Raw genomic sequence first — 20,673 nt, 5'->3', positions numbered from 1 at the left:
AACTGAAAAAGTCACATTGATCATGCTTTCCCCAGTAAGCCCTGAATTTCCAACGGAACAAGATAACTCGAGAAATCTATTGATCTCCCTTTTTTGTCATGCTGTGCAGGTGACAAGGATCAATGGAAACTTGTACTCTCCTGCCCAAGACCCTGCAACTTTAATTTGCATTTCCACCCAGATTCCCAGGACTCTGCAAAATGCACTGCTCAAAATGCCCACAGCTTATTCAAGGTAGAGTATCCCTGTTTGTGTCAGCTGTTTTCCCTGCTCCTTCCAATTCAGAGAAATGTCTCCCTCTCCTCTCCAGCTCTCTGCTTCCAAGCCAGCTCACAGACCCAGCCTTCCTCTTGCTAAGCATCTGACACACTCATTGGGCCACAGCTTGTGGAGGGGCGGGGTCTCTCGCTCTTCAAAAGGGATCCTCTGGATCTGAACAGCCCAACCTTACTGAAGTGCTCACGCTCTCCCATCCTCTTTCCCCAGAGTCTGTGCTTTCCTGCCTGCTTTCTCTTTCTTTTCTGGCTCAGCCTGGGACACACGCTGATTATCAGAGGAGTCTCAGGTCTTGCATTTTAGTGTCAGTGATGGAAAAACACAAGAATGATTCCTGGATCCACCAGCAGGAACTGGAAGACCCATCGGAGAAATACCTGAACAGCAGCGAGGACTATCTGGCCTTCCTGTACGGGCCTCCCCGCAGCCAATTCTTCTTCCCAGTGACTGCAGTGTATGCCCTGATTTTTATAGTGGGGGTCGTTGGCAATTTCCTTGTGTGCCTGGTGATTATTCGGCACCAGACTATGAAGACACCCACCAACTACTACCTCTTCAGCCTGGCTGTCTCCGACCTCTTGGTCCTGCTCCTTGGGATGCCCCTGGAAGTCTACGAGATGTGGCGCAACTACCCCTTCCTGCTTGGGCTCGTGGGCTGCTACTTCAGGACGGCCCTCTTTGAGACGGTGTGCTTTGCCTCCATCCTCAGCGTCACCACCGTGAGCGTGGAGCGCTATGTGGCCATCCTCCACCCGTTCCGCGCCAAGATGAAGTGCACCCGGCGGCGGGCTCTCAGGATCCTCGGCATCGTCTGGGGCTTCTCTGTTCTCTTCTCTCTGCCCAACACCAGCATTCACGGCATCAAGGTCCACTACTTCCCCAATGGGTCCTTGGTCCCAGGCTCTGCCACCTGTGCAGTCATCAAGCCCATATGGATCTACAATTTCATCATCCAGGTCACTTCCTTCCTCTTCTACATCCTCCCCATGATTATCATCAGTGTCCTCTACTACCTCATGGGGCTCAAAGTGAGTATCCAAGCTCGCTGGCTTAGGGCAGCATCCCTTCTCTCATGATTCAAAGTTCAGAGGAAAAATTGAGAACTGGAAAAATTCAGAATTGGAAGTATAGAGAAAAATAGAATGAGCTTAGAGGGGAAGCAGAAGTTAAAGGACTAGCCTCAAAATTAGGCGAATCCTACCACAACTATAAACCATTTCCTTTAAGTCACCTTGCATTACTCTTCCTTTATGCCTGCGGCTTTCAAACCTAGGAGTTCCTACCAGTCACCTAGAAATCTTACCCTGGGATTCAAAGTGCAGACCCCTCCCCCTGGGAAATTCTGATTCAGTAGGTCTGAGGTGGAGCCTCATTTTAAACAGTGCAAGGTGGCCACTCCTGGAGGGAACATTCCACAGCTTGTTGTCTCCAGCCCCCATCTACTGCCTGTATTGAATTTTCCTCTGGACCAACTTGGTCAGAGTATAACATAAGCCATCTCTGTCTGTCTTCTACTCCAAGACAGACTTACAGTTTTAAAGTCAGACTGTCCCTTATGGTTGCTTTGACACTTTGGTTGAACTATCAGGCTAAAATGCAAAAATATGGCTTAAGGGGGACCAACCTGGATTTCTCTTGACCGGGTGGAAATTGAGGGACAGGATGTGAACAGACACATTAGAGCAGAAGAAAATGGGAATAAATGACAGCTGAGATGAATGAAAAACTATCACTTAGTTTGCAATATACCTAATAATTAGAGGTTCCTGTACTCAGGATGGTAAACTGATTTTCCCCCCTTTTTAGGATCTAAATTAGCTGAGAGAAACTACTTTTGGTGAGGTAGTAGTACATCTATATAATTCCTGTCCTGGTATAGTCTGCATCCAAATTCATAGAGATGAAATCTAACTGTGACAGCTTTATGCCCATTTAAGGAGGCAGCTTGTGTAGGAAACAGTCTTGGGACCATTTAGAGTCCCAGGTCGAAAGCTCACATAAAATACACTTTCAGGCAAGCCACACAATTCTCTCCTGGAGTTACTTTTCACATTTATAAAATGAAAAGGTCACATTAGATTATACCTAAGGCTCCTGATAGCTCTAACAGTCTGTGATAACTTAAAAAAAGGAATAAAATATCTGTGAGCAGGAGCAACGTGGATTATAAATGAAGGGAAAACAAAGCAAATATCACATTCACATCATCTGCTTCAAGATGGCTCTGCTACCATGTATTCTCTGACAATTAATGTACTCCCACCTCAGAAAAAGGCGAATGTCAGAAATGAGTGCCCCACAATGGTCCTTTTCCATATCTGCTGTGCCTAAGGTGAGCAGCAGAATCCAAGTAGGAAGAACAAGTTCCAAGAACCACAGATGTCTGGACAAAGGAGTAAATTTAATCAGGCAGAGAGTTTTGCCAATCTCCTCTTGGAGGGCTGGTCCCTCTACATTGAGAGACACATGCCACCCCAGACTAGCTTGCAGTATCTTAGAATGTCCTGTGTATATCACTGGAGGAAAAGGACTTCTGCATGATTCCAAATATCAACAGCCCTATGAGAAATCTCTACCCAAACTGACCAATACCATTTTGTCCAACACCAAACAATCATTAATCTTGGGTTAATTTGGAAGAAGCATTTAACTTGGAGTAGGAAACATGCATCCCCTACCCCCAACCAATTATTTTGTGTTTCACTTTGTTTTATTGTCATGAACCTATAGCCACCTTTTATTAGGAGCTAAGGAACAACTCAGAAAACAGCTTAGAAACTACCTAGTTTGCTTTATGTGTATAGTGCAACATATAAAATTCCTGTTCTCAGGAAGGATAAACTGTTACCCAGAGGACATCAGGGAAGGAATTATCTGCTTAGTAAGTCACTGCTAGAAGAATCTAAAGATCTGTAGACTAAAAGTCAGGAGAAATAGGTCCTAGTCTATGGCATTGGCCTCAGGGTCTTTGCACATGTTGTAACTTTTGCTATATCATTGCCTGAATTGTTCCTACTGCTGACCAGCACAATCCCTTTTGCTTTTCTAACTCTAACTTATCCTTTCAATCATACTTCATCCACACTTTTCTTTGTGAAGCTCTGCCTGACTCTCTAGCTGCATCTGGTCCCTGTGTATGTGCTATGATTCCTGGTGATTTTCCTCACCACATTTCTTACAACTTAAAATTCTATATTTGTGGGTTCCTTAATTTGTTTTCTCCAAATAGACTGTAAGCTGAATGAATGAATGAGTGAATGAAGTTAAATTATTTCTTTTATTGCTAGACTCCAGCTTTTCAACCTTCGAAAGAGAATTAGAAACATTATTTTAGAGAGCTTTTTGATCTAAGAGATTTAAAAGAGGCTAAGCAAATCTGATGATTATTAAGTTATTGGCTCCCTTGGCAAATCTAAAGTTATGATTGACTTTGACTTTGGTACTCACTGCCTTCAGAAGGCAAAAAAAAAAAAAAAAAAAAAGAAAGAAAGAAAGAAAGAAAGAGAAAAGAAAAGAAAAGAAAGAAAGAAAGAAAAAAGAAAAAAAAAGGAAAGAAAAGGAAAAACAACAACAAAAAACTAAGCCTGATGAAACCACAAGACCAAAGAAGAAGGGGGGGGGCATATATGTGCTCAAAGCTGAGCATTCAGGACACGAGTAGCCACTGAGATGCTCTCTACGTTTAGAACATGTTAGAGATAGCAAACAGACAACCCCAGAATTTCCTTCTCTCTGAGAGGAAGTTCTTTTGGAGCTCTCATCTAGTAGTTGTAATTCTGCATGCAGCCTTAACACTTGAACTGAGGAAGATGGATTATGAATTGCTGCAAAATCCAGCCATGCCAGACAGAGTTGCACTCATTTTTTTTCCCAAATAAACAGATTTCATTCAGATTGTAGACATATTTACACAACAGCTAGGATTATATTTTGGTATTCTGAAGCTTAGTCTCCACACACCACATAAACGAACATCTGCTGGAATGATTATCATCATATGAGCAACTGATCAGCATAATATATCAACCTGATTCAGACCCATTGACCTCGCCCCTCACCTTTTATCTTACACAACTAAGGAACGTGGGATAGGAAGGCCTCTGAGCCTCCTATACAGTAACCACAATTTTTCACTCGTTTTGTATCTTCACTTTTTTAAAAAAGATTTTATTTACTTATTTGACAGAGAGAGAGAGATCACAAGTAGGCAGAGAGAGAGGGGGAAGCAGGCTCCCCACTAAGCAGAGAGCCCAATTCGGGGCTTGATCCCAGGACCCTGAGATCATCACCTGAGCTGAATGCAGAGGTTAACTCACTGAGCCACCCAGGTGCCCCATATCTTCACTTTTAAAATGAAAATTCAGAAGTGGGTAGAATACTTAGTGAATATCTATTTTGCTAAACATCTGAAGGGAAATAAAAGTGTCCAAACTTAAGCAGTATTAAATGTTGGTTAGACAAATTGTTTGGATTCTATTCTACTACATTGCCTCCTTCAGATTCTGTTGAAATAATGTATATGATGCATAAATACTCAGTTTTTCACTCTTTCCCTCTGGCTAGTTGTATCACTAAAACCTACAGAAGCTGAAAAGTAAGCAATGATTAACACATTTATAATTTTCTTTTCATTGCAAACTACACTGTACAGAAAGCCTGTTCGTGAAAGAACTGTATGAACTGTTCACTTTATGTTTGATTTAAGGAAATTGTTTCTTGAAGTAGAGAAATTACCAAAGAATACTGTTAAACCCACCCACAGAAGGGACTAAGAGGTCCCAGTAGTTTCTCATTGTTCTTAATTTTGGACTGAAATCAAATACTGGGATAAGTATCTTGTGACAATGACAAATTTTTAAAAATGGTATGAAACAATTGGAACCTTCAGTAGATTTAATTGACGATGAGTTAGTAAGATTTGCACTTTGATTTATTACTCTTACCTTAACAACAGGGCAGGGATTTTTGGTTTTGTTTTGTTTGTTTGTTTGTTTATCTCTGCTTCTGGCTGCTTCTTTGTCTCAAACAAGTGCTACTTATGGGTGAGCAGTGCCAAGAGGAGAATTTCTGTAAGGGACTCAGTAATCCATGACTGGACACACAGACATAAATAAATAACCCTGTTTCATCAAAATTCAGTTTTTATGATGTCTTTCAAGTAAGAGGACGAAAACCAGGATAACAATAGTAATATATAACTTACTGAGTATCACGTGCCACACACTAAAATCTACCCGTATTATTGTTTCACCATTAAGTTTATAACCTCTTATCTTCAGTTTCCTCCCATCTCTTCCTAATAACTGCACAGTATTTTCCCTTCTTTCTTTCCAAGTTCTAGGTGACCTCTGAAGGGTCAAATCTCACAGAAAATTTAATCCCTCACTTTGTGAAGACACAGGTGTATGTTGAGAGCATCAATATATTCAGAGACAGAGGGTCAGCTTTGTTAATCATCCAAGTGGATGCTTTAGGACCACACGAGTCCTAAGCATGTAGAACCATGCACTATCTGATTTTTAGGAGCTTATGTGTTTGTTAGAGACAGGATATTTTTTTGTTGAGCTTTGGAGGCAACTTTTAATGAGCCTCCAGTCCAAGTCTTATTTGATTTTAAATACTTTCTCTAAAGCATCCTGTAAAAATGCCTCCAGCCCAGGAAGCTCACTGATTAGAGAAGTTTGTTCTACTGCTGCACATAACCACACCAATCTCTCTCTCTCTCTCTCTTTTTTTTAATCTTGAATTGGAATATATCTTCCAATAAACTGATCCTAATCTACCCAAGATTATATAGAGTAAGTTGAACTTTCCTTCCACCTAATGCCCTTGATCAGTGTTTCAGAACTTTCTACAGTGTTAAGGAAGGAACCCCAACTCAATCTGGCAACATGTGATAGGAAGTATACACCTGAAAAGCTAAGAGGTAGAGCTGGCTTTTGATGAAGATTAATTCCATAAAACACACAATGTTCTCAAAGACCTAGCTTTATTTCTGTTTCTTTGCTCTTCTTTCTATACTGTTGATTTCAACCTCAAGATCGTCACAGTAGGCTATTGGTGGCTCCAAGCACTTTCCTCATGGTGGGGGAAAAAATAGCTCTTGTATTCCAGAACTCACATGCAGAAAACAAGAAGGCTCTCAATGAAAGAGAATCAAAAGTTCCATTCCTAGAAGTACAAGCAAGCATCTGAAATATCTTTGATTCCAATTATGCAGTCACTGTGACTGAAGGTTAGTAGTTACATTATTCAAGGACTGAATCTGGAGCTGGAGATGGGATCATTTCCATCTAAATTAACGACTAACAATGCAGAAGGACTAAATTCTCTAAAGGAAAATCAGGATACCGTTAGTAGGAGAAGAAGAGAATAAATGTTAGAGAATCAGTCACAACTATATACTATACTACCTTCTAGATATTTGATAGTAATTTATCATGAGTCCTTAAAGCTTCCTTTCTCTGGCTGTATATCCCCCCAAACTAAAATTATGTGAATTAAAGAGAAAAAAATTCTACAGCTAAGTGAATGATGCAGATCTTCAGTGCTATGGGAGTTCAGAGGAAGGAGAGGAAAATGAGCTCCAGTGGCCACCAGAGTCTTCTAGAGTAGATGGGACTTGAACAGGGTAGGGAAAATTGCATGCACAGGTAGTGTTAATATTTGAAATTTTAGAAACTTCTCTAAGGATCACCACATCTTACAACAGGATGAGTATTCTTTAACATCTAAACTCAGAAACATAGGCACTCTTATCAGTAATATTAGTAACACAGATATTCCCAAATTGTGCTCCTCAAGATGTACTAGGTATTCCACTGAAAAGGACTGGGTCAGAGGGAATATTGTTGAGGCAAAGAAGCACTGTCTCCCTTGAAGCTGGAAGGGTGAGGAGACAAATGGGGTGTGGAAGGTGGGGATGGGGAAGGCTGATACACAAACCCCCATGAAGATGTTCATAGTGTCCATCAAGCGCATTAAAGGATCTGAGAGGACCCATAATAAAAACTATAAACTTTATGAAACAGAAAAAATATCCATTTTTGTTTTCTACTGTCTACCTACTCTATAGCAGAGGGTTCCATTCTAATAATCATTGAATGAATAAATGAAAAAGGCTACCTAACATTTTCAACTTTAGATGTCATACTTTTTATGGAATACCTATTAATATGCTACATAAGTAAGGTTTTATAGAATAGCATGTGATACATGGTAGCTTTATAATGTAGCCACAACCATCGGTCCAGTTGAGTTAGATGACTTGAATCCAACTTCACCTCCAACTTATTAAACGTTTGGCAAATTCTTATAGTTCTTTAAGTCCCAGATTTTTGTCTGCAAAATAAGTGTTAGAGTTAACACTTCCAGGATTTGGTCAGAAGGAAACAATGTTTCCTTCCCTTGGTATCTTTTTCCACTTCCCTTGCAGCTAAAGAAAGACCACCTCCTTGGGGCAGATGAAGCAGCTGCAAATATTCAAAGACCTGCCAGAAAATCCGTCACCAAAATGCTGTGTAAGTCTTCCACTTTTTTTGGGGCTTGGTTGGTTGGTTTGTGAAAGCAAAGGACATGGATTTTGTACTGAGAAAGTGCTGTTGGGATCAGAATCAAAATACTCCTGAACCACAACATCGAAACCTTGGTTTTCTCAAGCTTCTAGGACCTGTCTGTCTTGTTTCTATTTTAGTTTTTAACCCTCAAACAATACACAAAATTGCATCACTGGAATACACTCTGTGGGGTATTCAGTAAATCTCACTCTGTAAATCTTGCTCTCTGCGGTTGGGAGCATTTCTTTTCCTCTCTAAAATGAGCAGGTGCGGGGGGCGGGGCTAGGTGGATCAGTCAGTTTAGAGTCAGACACTCGGTTTTGGCTCTGGTCCTAAGATTGAGCCCTCGTTGGCTCTGTGCTCAGAAAGGATTCTCTCTCTCTCTCTCTCTCTGCCCCTTTGCCCCTCCCCTGCCTCTCTCTCTAAAATAAATAAGCCTTAAAAATAAAATAAAATGAGTAGGTGATTTTTAACCTATTTTGAGTTACGAGTTTGTTTTTTTTTTTTTTTAAACTATGATGAAAGCTATGAACTCTACACTTAGAAAATGTGCAAATACACATACACAAAATATTTTGCATCCATTTCAGGGGATCCTGTGCCTCCTGACACCCATCCTTGGACTCCCTGGGATCCCTTAATTCCACACTTAAGAACATCTGGCCAAGAGTAACTCTAAGCCATCAGCCTGCCTATAACATTGTATCATTTTACACAAACAGTACACTCTTTTTTTGCATAGAGATGTTTTAAAACCCAGGAACTGATCAACAGTCTCCCAAAAGAATGTTACAAATATATGATCCTACACTAGGGTATGAGAGATATTGATGAAAAAGGAGATTTATAATAAATTTCCCAAGTCGAAACCTAAGGTTTGGAAGAAACAAATCCTTCAGGCTAATATTCATATAAATCACTCACTTTAACTATGTGGGGTTTATGAACAAACAAAAAAAAAAACTGCAAAGTCACTAAAGTTTGTCTAATAGTCATCTTCCTGGAAATTATTTAGCCCCTGTTGGCATTTGACTTTCCCTATTGAGAAATCTCATGTCTTCATTATCTCCCCCTCCCCTTTTTCCTTGACCCAAATCTGCTCTTACAAAAAGACTTGAAGTGCACTCACAGGGGCGCCTGGGTGGCTCAGTGGGTTGAGGCCTCTGCCTTCGGCTCGGGTCATGATCTCGGGGTCCTGGGATAGAGCCCCACATCCGGCTCTCTGCTCAGCGGGGAGCCTGCTTCCTCCTCTCTCTCTCTCTGCCTGCCTCTCTGTCTACTTGTGATCTCTCTCTGTCAAATAAATAAATAAAATCTTGAAAAAAAAAAAAAAAAGAAGTGCACTCACATTCAAGTCACAGTGATAAAATATACAGTAAAGAATTTATTTGTCTTTGGGGGATGGAGTGTTCAATTTTAACAGTAACTACATTTTTTAAAAAAGATTTATTTATTTATTCAAGAGAGAGAAAGAGAGCATGGTGGGGGGGGGGCGGAGGGAGGAGAGAGAGAAATAATCCAGAACAGACCCTGCTGAGCGATGAGGGGCTCAATCTCCTGACCCCAAGATCACGAATTCACAACCTGAGCTGAAATCAAGAGCTGGACACTTAACCTGCTGACCCCACTGAGGGCCAACACTAATTAAATTTTTAACTAAAGGGAATAGTAGGCAGTATACTATTATTCCCTTAGGTAAAAATTTAATTAGTGTTTTTAGTTAAAATAGATTAGGGACTTTTCCCCGGGGGGTAAATTCAGAAGATCTTTCAGATATTCTTGGAACTATACCACACAGACAGACCACTTACTCTGAATATGTTACTGCCAACAGAAAATATATGTACCATTTACTATGGAAACTTCAATTGTACTCACAAATTCAGAGAATTGTAAAATAAACACCCATGTATGTACCCATCACTCAGCTTCAATCATTATCAACTCATAGCTAATCTTGTTTCATCTATATTCCTATCTCTCCCTTAGCCCCTACAAAGTTGTTCTGAGGCAAATTTCAAGCATCATGTCTTGGGAAATAAAAGTATTTTATAACTTCAGAAGAGAAAAAAATATATTTATATTGGTGAAGACTGAATGCCCCAAAGAGAAACTAATATCTGCCTGGGGAGCTGAAAATAAAAAAACTGGGCAGTAGTATATTTCTGTGCGTCTATAATTATTTAAAAAGAAAAAAGAAGAAATTAGAAGGAAACCTGTACTCTAAAAAGTTATAATATAATAGATATATCCCCATCCCAATGAAAAGATGCTTGTAAAGCAATATTATGCTCATGATTCTTCCCTTTCTTTCTGTCCCTCCCACCCCTTACAGAATGACTGAATTCACAGAAGTTTCTAATTATTTCCAGAGGAACAATATAAAACCATACAACGTTTTACCACATCCTACATTAATAGTTTGTTGTTAATCTATGACTTTAAAAAACGCCAACTGCTTGAACCCAATCACTATATTTCTATCACCAGTTTACATGGTTCCAACAATCTTCTTGTAACATATTTTCCACAATATAATGTTTTCAGAACTTCGAATAAAGGCAATACTATTTTAAGTGTTCCAAGTTAAACTTATACAAGAAATCTTGTACATAAATCCTATATAGCTCATTCCCATGTGCAAATATTCTATGTAAAGGCTCCTTAAGATCTAGATGGTCAATTATAATGATAGCTTAAGAAAGATGGCAGGGGGGCACCTGGGTGGCTTAGTGGGTTAAAGCCTCTGCCTTCAGCTCAGGTCATGATCTCAGGGTCCTGGGATGGAGCCCCGCATTGGGCTCTCTGTTCGGCAGGGACCCTGCCTCCCCCCTCTCTCTCTGCCTGCCTCTCTGCCTACCTGTGATCTCTGTCAAATAAATAAAATCTTAAAAAAAAAATAAAAGATTTATTAAAAAAAAAAAAAAAGAAAGATGGGGGGAGGAATGTTAGAAGGAATGGATGGACTCAGAGTGGGCATTGCACACCTATCCTTGCTTTGACTGTCTTTTGCTCTCTCATTCATCATCCTTTTCCAGTTGTCTTAGTCTTAGTGTTTGCTCTCTGTTGGGCCCCATTCCACATTGACCGGCTCTTCTTCAGCTTTGTGGAGGAGTGGACTGAACCCCTGGCTGCTGCGTTCAATCTCATCCACGTGGTGTCAGGTAACACTTTGGCTTGCTTGGTTACATCAGAAATGTCCTGGTAATTACATCTGCTTCATCTTGCTTAGAGCACTTGGTTCCACTGCATATACTGTGATTATGGGGACCCATCATACAACAAAGAACACTTGATTTTTATTTCATTCACATATTGCTGAGGTATGTTATAAATCCAAAAGAAATATACCAGATCAGTATTTTAGATGCTACTTTATTGAAGACCTCAACTCTAAGCATGATGATTACAGCAGGAAAGTGGTCTAAGAGGTGATTCCTTTGTTTTGCTTCCAATGACCACATAATTGAAATGATTCTTATTAGTTAAACATCCATGTTTAATCCCTGCAATCTCATATTATCTTCAGCAAGTGTTAGATCCTCACGGAAACCAACCAAATGTTATTCACGAGGCATCAAGGTCTGTTTTTAGGCTACTGTAATGCTGCTTGGGAATGATACCACGGAATTTGGTGGAAAGAATGGTAGAAAGGTCATTAGGTCAGAGGACCTGGATTTGCATCTCATTCCCATCAGAGTGATCTGAAGAAAGAGGCCTCCTTCATGTCAAAGTTACCTCAACTATAAAATGGCAGTAATGCCTGCTCTGTACAATCCATGGGCTGATGATGTAAGAAGTAAATGAAGTTGCATGATACTACATTATCTTTCTATAATTATCACAACAAGTAGATGTTATCATCACCATTTTACAGCTGAAAGTTCCACAAAAAAGAACTGCTTTGCCCAAAGTCACTTGGCAGCAAACAGTAAAAACAGCATTCCAACCCAAGTCATCCAACTTCAAGTTCAGGGTTCTATACTCCAAAGTGGAGAAGAGAATGGTCACCCACATCCTTCCTTCTCAGTTAGTGTGACTATTAGGCAGACCACCTTGCTCCTCTACCTCAATGAGTCACTGGCTGGTTCTGTGGGCTCTTTAGATTACCAAAGACATCACCAGAGAGGAGAAAGAAGAGAAACTTGTGCATGGGACACTCCATGTGTGCATAAAGCAAAGACCACAGTGTTCATAGGAGTATTGAATGCCATGTACATTATCTGTTTTCAATCACCGTCTCTTTTGTACTCAGTAGACCTTGTGAACTGAACTGTTTATACCTGGACATTAGTACTTTCCTCCATGTTAAATTTAATTGTGAATTCTGGGTGAAATCTCAAAAACATTTATAGCCCTTAGCTTATCTTTGTGGTTAAGATGAGAAAAATGGAAGTGACAAAATAAATTGGAAAACTCCATGAGATCACATGGCACTTAACTAGTTGGCTCTCCATCTCCAGATGCATCAAGACAACCATTTTAAGATTTCCAAATTATAGCATTTACATTAACATTTTCCTGCTAAAATATCATCTCTCTCTTCCCCATATTGCCAACCAGATGAAGTCTAAACCTCTTAAATGCTACTAAAAAAGTGCCTACAACTTGCCTTTTAATCAAGTTATGTATTTCCATTCATAAACCACACATTTGTCAATCTAGTTAATTCAAGAATTCTTCACATTTTGTATTATTCCTGCATAATATAACCATTTCTGCCTCTGCACATTTGCACAGGCTCTGCCTTCTACCACAGAACTCTCTCCTCTCTTCCCCAATTATCTACTGCCTGCTTCAGGGCTGGTTAGTATTCAGTCAGTAGCCACTATTAAATCCTTCATCACCATCATAGTCCTTGTGCTTATGCTATCATGTAAATTTCCATAGGATGACTGTTAGTATCAGATATTTTGCTCTTAACAGATAGAGTTTGGTATTGTTCTTTTGTCAGCAGCTAAAGTTAGGCATAGATTTTGCCTCTATAATACCGTTCTAAGTCCTGGGAGAACAAAGTTTAAATCTACTACCTACTAACGAGCCTCAAAGTTTCTGGAACAAAATAAGAATTTATTGAATGAATTAACAGTCCACAGCAATACACTTCTTCCATATTCCTCCCTGTCCAGTTCTGTGCATAGGGCATATGGCATTCTGTAGGTCCTGAAGTACATAAATGAGGACAACCATGACTATGTTGATGATAGTGCCTACTGCTTATTTTATATTCTTAGCCATTCTCAGTCCCTCTGTGGATAGCATCTCAACTTGAGCTTCACAGTAATTCAGGGAGGTGGGTAAGGATGGTTTTCCCATTCCCATTTCATGGAGAAAAGAACTGTAGTCTTCTAAGATCACAGAATAAGCAAGAGCCAAGATCAGAAACACAGTCCTCTACTTCTCAACCTTAGGCCTATCTTGGGCCTTGGGGGAAAAAAAATAGGATACAGCAAAAAGAGAAGTGTGTATACCAAGGAGGAAAATGGCAGTGTACAAAGCATTTGGTGGAGAAAACAAATGGCAATATAGAATTATTTAATAGTAAAGTTGGAAGATGGGAAGAGCCATCAAGGGGAAAGGCTAGGTAGGAAAGGGTCATTGGGGCATGCTTTTTTGAAGAGACAGTTAGCATTATAAGAAATATCAGCAGGGACTGTGCCTTAACTGATTTACCATTCCTCTCTTACTTGCAGTTTCAAATTATAGATTTAAGCAAAGCTCCAATGAGATAAAAAAAAATCTCCCTTTCCTCTGATACTTAAGCATCTCTCGTTAATACTTTGAGAGCATGTTCTTTAATTAAACAAGTGGGGATCAAAGGAAATTGCCAAGCATCTCCGAGAGATCTCATGCCAGCCTAAATTTTTCCAAGACTCTTTAATCTTTCTGTGTTTGATTCCTAAATACACAGGTGGTAGATCCATTCAGAGCATTTTGTATTCTCAATTAGAGTCCTGTATATATTAATACTTCCCAAAGAGAATTACTTCACAGGGATTCAAAGCTTTTGTTAAATATTTATGCTTTGCTCTATCATGCCTCTCACTCAGTTTCTCCTCAGTGTGCCTCTTTTTTTAATCTCCTGTGTTCCAGGTGTCTTCTTCTACCTGAGCTCAGCCGTCAACCCCATTATCTATAACCTACTCTCTCGCCGTTTCCGGACAGCATTCTGGAACGTGATCTCTCCTTGCAAACAGGGGCACTCCCAGCACCACGCTCAGGGGCCACCTGCTCAGCGGAACATCTTCCTGACAGAATGTCCCCTTGTGGACCTGACTGAAGATGCAGGTCCCCAGTTCCCTTGTCAGTTGTCAATCAGTAGCTCTCACCTTCCTACAACCCTCTGTACTGGACAGGTACCATAAAAGGAATGCTCAAAGAGTTGACATTCTTCTATGCTGCCTTACCGTAGGGAAGGACATCTGTAATTTATGGCTCCTGTTGTGATAATAGGGAGGTTAAATGAGTCTTAGAATTTACATACCCATTTCTAACTTGGATGGGTTCTCTTTTTTAAACAAACTTCTACTAAAACTGGATCTAAAACCTAGAACCTCCTGATTTTTAGTGACCTTTCCATTATCCCAACTGACTCATGCCCCTTCACTAGTTCATGGAAAGAAAAAATATATATATTATGACCAGTAAAGTGTGATACCTATACTTTGAGTGATTTTTATTTTGGGAAATAATTAATCCTGATTCATCTGCACTTGGAGTTAAGCTGTTAACTCTCACAACCGATGGCCCCTGTGGAACATAAAAGGGAGACCTATAGATGCTATGCTATTTTACATATTTGAGGGATCCATGTCAATGTTCTTCCACAGCAAAGTATTATCCTACTGCCTCACATTTTGTCATTATAATGTAATTCACCAGTATTTTGAAGCCTGTTACTTGAAGAGTCCTGGTAATATGGGGATGCCTCTTAGAACTATTATTCCCACCTTCCTGATCCTCAAGTCATTCTCAGTCATTCCTCACCAGGAATGAGATAAGATCCAAGTTCTACTTAGAGAAGAAAGGGAAGAGGGAGAGGGCCATGAGGAGGGTCAAAAGAGGCATAAAATTATCCAAACACAAACTTAGCTGTTTTCATAATTTGCTTGAGACATGGATTTCTAAAGTCTTACTCCATAAGCAGATAGAGGTATGGTCTACAATCTTGGGAAAAAACCCAGGTCAGATAATAACTACTGGTCTCAAACCCATGATTTTACTTACAAAATCTTTCATTAACTGTATAACAGTCTTCACGCATATGAGAAAAATCAATTTTCCAGACTCATCTCCTATTATATCAGCACATGTAATGTATATTCTATTTAAAATGGATTACTTGCTCTTCTAATGAAAATATGACCCAGTTGTCCCAGCTGCACATATTGGCTTAGAAAATGCCCTCTTCATCTCCAGGCTCCATCTGTGGCTCTCTCGCCCATCCTTCAACATCCATCTCAGTGTGGTGCCACCATAAAACCATGCTTGATTTATTCAAATAGATGTGGTATCTGACCTCGCTGTCAGTCTCTCTCTTAAGCTTTTTCCTCACTCTGCTTTGTAGTTCAGGGATTTATATTCTTGTTTTGTCAGAATGTAAATTTGTCAAAGGCATGAAATATCTTGTGTTCATTTTTGCTGTTGCTGGAATCCTGGCAATATATCTGTCACAATGGTAGATGTTCAATAAATATGTGGTAAGTGAGTTGACTTCACATTCCAATGTACTGAGCCAAAGAACAGCTCCAGGTGGAACCATGTCAAGAGCCAAAAGACTAAGATTCTGTTTCTGAGGGGGATATTTGACCTTCAGTTGGCCATTTAGCTGATTGTGATGATAATAGCATGTCTGCAGTGCCTGTGGTACAAGAGGTTCTTCTCAATCCCAGAATCTTACTGATGCTGAAACATTCAAGTTCCAGCTTTTAATCTCTGAATTTTTCCTAAATTGAATGAACCATCCTACTGATAAATGGGGGTATTGGTCCCTGACATCATTATTTCCTAACTAAACAATCATCCTTAAAGTGATATTCTTTCTATGTATATATGTATAATATATATATATATATAATATATAATTAAACATTATTTTATTTTTTAATATATTATTATAATTAATTAAAATTAAATATATAAATATATATAATATATAGTTAAATATTCTCATTCATTCAAGTTGGCTTATAATTAGCAAAGAGATTTATAAATATATATATAAGAGATTTTACATATATATATTTATAAATCTCTTTGCTATATATTTATATTAAATCTCATATATATATATCTTTGCTAATTATAAGCCAACTTGAATGAATCAGAATCCTCCAGTGGTAGTTTATGTTGATGAGCAGAATCCTCAGGTCATTTGAGAATTAAGTTGAAAAGACTCAGCAAAACAAAACCTCAGAAATGGAGGAGAAATGAATTTCTTTCTCACCTTTTAAAGGCATCCTTGAATGAAGATCTACTAAGGTCATCAGTCTTACCATCAACTCCTAGCGATCAGAATTAAATATGTTGCTATTGTAGGTAGATGGATAGACAAAGAAAAAACACTAAAATTGAAGCTAGTAATTTTGCTTCATTATAATTTTGCTTTAATTATAACTTTGATCTCTTTTTTTGTTTTCTCCTTATTTACCTTTTTTCTCTTCAAAATGTATATAAAAATTATCATTTACTCATTAATTATTTCTTTCAACCAATCACTTAGTACCCATTAGGCAAGGTGCATTATGCCAGATTATGAATTTTCTGGCCTTGAGAGTTTACATCTAATAGCAGAAAAAAAAATTTTTTTTTGTGAAGTGTGCTACAAAATAAAAATATAAGTGCTATAAAACTATATAAAAAAGGTGTTTGGTCAAGTCATGGGCAATAAACTTAATTAATCTTAGCATTTAAAAAGGGGGGAGAAAAAGAATGAGTGTTGAGATTGTGGCTATATACATATCCATACACACAGGTACACACACACACACACACACACACACACACACACATATAACTTACATTTCAAAATGAAAATCGAAATGTCCCAAGTCTTAGAGTTACCTGATAAAAGGATTCACACACAACTAGTAGGACAAAGGGAGGAACCAAAACTAAATTGCTTAGTGCTACTCGGTAATTGACCTCATCATGTCCTTGTGAATTCCTTATGATCTCTGCATTTTGGAATAATGACAGAAAAGGACAGGTAGTAAACATGACTAATAAAATACTGGTAATTTAACTCTTTTCCAATTAAACAGTGACTTTTGAGCTCTCTGATAATTCATAAATTTAGTGAACTGAAGGGATGAGGTTCAGAATGCTGCTTGCCAAATTAATTGTCTAGCCCATAAAGAGAACAGAGATTCTTAATCTAAGAGCCATGAACAAGTGTAAGAAAGTCCAAGAATCTCCTGAAATTGCATTCGTAATTCTTTTCTTAAGGATTTTTAAAATTTATTTATTTGACATAAAGGAAGACAGAGAGCAAGCACAAGCAGGAGGATTGGCAAAGAGAGAGGGAGAAACAACTGTGACCTAGCAGAGGGCCACATATAGGGCTTGATCCCAGGACCCTGGGATTATGACCTGAGCCAAAGGCAGATGCTAAACCAACTGAGCCACGAGGTTCCTCTGTATTCATAATTCTCAGTATGTACTTTTTTGTAGAGAAGGTTTATAGCTTTGATTAGTTCCTCAAAGTAGCCTATAACTTAAATTATTATAATTACTATTACAAAGTACCCTTAACAGTCTTACATAAAGACACTCTCTTAATGAATGAGTTATAGTTGAATGAAGGCATTGTAAGAGAATTTTAAAATTTCATTATTCCAACAGAAGAATCTAGTGTTTGTAAGTATTGGTGGCTCAGTGTTGTGCTGGTGCTAGCTCAGACTGGCTTGCAAAAGTTTATTATTACATATTTAGGAATTTTGAGAGCCTGGTGTTATATGATCAGTAACCTGAAATCAGCCACAGTGGGAATATTTACACCATAGAAATTGGCAAACATATTACCTCGGGGCTCTTTTTCCCCCCCAGAGAGCCATCTTATCAGCATACTACTAACCATCAATATACTGGCCATCTGCCATCTTGCTGTCATATACATGATTTGTTTGTAGAATAGATGCCCAATAACACCATTATAATTATAGACCACTTAAAGTTGTGGTTAACTCATTGAAAAAAAAATTGTCAATTGTCAGATTTTGACCCAGAGGTGTGAGATAAAATAAGCTAAAGCATGCTAATTATAACATGAAAGCCTCATCAGCATTTTATAATTAACCTAGAATGGAGGAATTATCCTTGGATGCTGTCCATTAATATCAGTGCAGAAAACAGCAACAGCTCTCTCTACATGTTATCCTCCCTATACATATGTTTTTAAGTATCCCATAGGCCTCACTGTAAAAAGATGCAAGATTTCCAAATTCTCTCTACTTGACTAAGGACCTCTTTTTTTTTTTTTGAGAACATATGCAAGTAAGTGAAGCCACATCAGCTGGGGAGGGGGAAGGGCAGCTAGAGGGGCAGAGGGAGAGAGAGAATCTTAAGCAGGCTCTATACTGAACACACAGCCCCACGCAGGCAACCTCACAACACTTAGACCATGATCTGAGCTGAAATCAAAAGTTGGATACTTAACCAACTGAGCCACCCAGGGGCCCCCACCTCATTTTTTAAAATATGTAGAAGTGTATCATGTTAACATTATAAGGAAGCTTGAAGTCATACTAATTTATGTAAGCCAAACAAATCTGAACAATCTATTCCTTCCCTTTATTCATCCCCTTTAAATCATTAAATCACATTTGAACTCTACATTGGACACATGTATATGGTATACTTTGGAAACATTGTCTAGGTAATGGTAATATTTGGAAGCTTCAACTAATCTCTACATGGCCTAGAAGTTGTTATGTATACTTAAATGATACCATTGCCAGTGATATATATACATTGTGAAAAATGTATACTGTGAACTTAGTAGGCTAGAATGGTTAGACTGAGCTGGTAAACAAAATACTATTTAAAAAGAAAAGCAATTCATTATTCTCAAAGACAAAAAATAATGAATGTTAAGGAGCCTATGTTAATGCATAAGTAAGAATGATTTGTAAGTATATAGGTATTTTGAAATTAGGTCTTAATCAGGCTTGAGCAAAACGTTTTTTTCAATGTTCACACCAACAGAAGGAATATATATATATTTTTTATTTTTTTTCAATGTAATAGTATTCATTGTTTTTGCACCCTACCCAGTGCTCCATGCAATCTGTGCCCTCCCTAATATCCACCACCTGGTTCCCCCAACCTCCCACCCCCCACCCCTTCAAAACCCTCATATTGTTTTTCAGAGTCCATAGTCTCTCATGGTTCACCTCCCCTTCCAATTTCCCTCAATTCCCTTCACCTCTCCATCTCCCCTTGTCCTCCATGTTATTTGTTATGCTCCACAAATAAGTGAAACAATATGATGATAATTGACTCTCTCTGCTTGACTTATTTCACTCAGCATAATCTCTTCTAGTCCTGTCCGTGTTGCTACAGAAGTTGGGTATTCATCCTTTCTGATGGAGGCATAATACTCCATAGTGTATATGGACCACATCTTCCTTATCCATTCATCTGTTGAAGAGCATCTTGGTTCTTTCCACAGTTTGGTGACTGTGGCCATTGCTGCTATAAACATTGGGGTACAGATGGCCCTTCTTTTCACTACATCTGTATCTTTGGGGTAAATACCCAGTAGTGCAATTGCAGGGTCATAGGGAAGCTCTATTTTTAATTTCTTGAGGAATCTCCACACTGTTCTCCAAAGTGGCTGCACCAACTTTCATTCCTACCAACAGTGTAAGAGGGTTCCCCTTTCTCCACATCGTCTCCAACATATGTTGTTTCCTGTCTTGCTAATTTTGGCCGTTCTAACTGGTGTAAGGTGGTATCTCAATGTGGTTTTAATTTGAATCTCCCTGATGGCTAGTGATGATGAACATTTTTTCATGTGTCTGATAACCGTTTGTATGTCTTCATTGGAGAAGTATCTGTTCATATCAGAAGGAATATCTTACCAAAATTCCATGCTTTCTTTCGTAAATTCTAAAAATTAAAAATTTTAATATTGATCCTAATAGCATCACCAATTCTTTAACAATAGAAACTCCAGGTTTTAGCTCATGTGCACTATTATCTCACTAAGTTCTCACAGCTTCACTAGAGGGAATTAGCAACTCCCCGCTTTACAGCTGACAAAATAAGACCCGTCCTGTTTCACACTTGGGGAAATGGACAAGCAAGCTCAAAGTCTGAGTGAGACTCCGAATAGTATTTACATCTTATTGGTATATCTGCAGATTAGCTGGGGCAAGTCCACACTGCTCAGACTGGGGAATTCACAGGAAACACTGGGGCCACCTGCAGTATGTGTTCCCTGTGCTAAGCAAGTCACATGGCCAATCCCACAGCTGGAAGACCTGGAAGTACACTCCACTTACCATGACCCCACAGCCTGACTGAAGGTGAGATGTGTAATACTACCGGAAGTAATAGAGTATTGAGAATAAAGACACACAGCTAATGAATGGTGCAGTGAGTTGGAAGCTGGAACTATCTGACTCCAAAGTCTGAGCTCCTCCATTTTACTACATGGATTCTACATGGGTCTCTATCTCACTGACATCGCTTAACAAGCCTTCTGGTTTAATGCCATCCCCCAATATTACGTCTTCACTTACTGCCCACTAAATCATTAATACAGATTGGAGAGCAAACACACTAAAAGTACAAGGACATTAGAGCCAGATGGCCAGGTTCAAATCCTGGCTATACC

The 20,673-nt window shown here is 38.9% G+C and overlaps 1 protein-coding gene across 1 annotated transcript; it reads left to right on the top strand.

Moving 5' to 3' along the window:
* Nucleotides 1–466: 466 nt before the first annotated feature.
* Nucleotides 467–14,495, top strand: NMUR2 (neuromedin U receptor 2). The gene is made up of 4 exons (XM_059174098.1): nt 467–1,304; nt 7,712–7,796; nt 10,871–10,996; nt 13,926–14,495. Exons 1-4 carry the CDS (start codon nt 588–590, stop codon nt 14,195–14,197), a joined length of 1,200 nt encoding a protein of 399 aa, XP_059030081.1. The 5' UTR covers nt 467–587; the 3' UTR covers nt 14,198–14,495.
* The last annotated feature ends 6,178 nt before the right edge of the window (nt 14,496–20,673 follow it).

The sequence above is a fragment of the Mustela lutreola genome, chromosome 5 (genome assembly GCF_030435805.1).
Source record: "Mustela lutreola isolate mMusLut2 chromosome 5, mMusLut2.pri, whole genome shotgun sequence".
NCBI classification, from domain to species: domain Eukaryota; kingdom Metazoa; phylum Chordata; class Mammalia; order Carnivora; family Mustelidae; genus Mustela; species Mustela lutreola.
Note: the sequence above shows the minus strand (reverse complement) of the source record. Positions and strands in the feature narration are given on the sequence as shown.

Excerpts from the sequence above, each read along its gene's own strand:
- NMUR2 (XM_059174098.1), top strand. The coding sequence starts at position 588 with ATGGAAAAACACAAGAATGATTCCTGGATCCACCAGCAGGAACTGGAA. Across the intron at positions 1,305-7,711 it reads ACTACCTCATGGGGCTCAAA|CTAAAGAAAGACCACCTCCT; the intron begins GTGAGTATCCAA and ends CTTCCCTTGCAG. Across the intron at positions 7,797-10,870 it reads ATCCGTCACCAAAATGCTGT|TTGTCTTAGTCTTAGTGTTT; the intron begins GTAAGTCTTCCA and ends ATCCTTTTCCAG.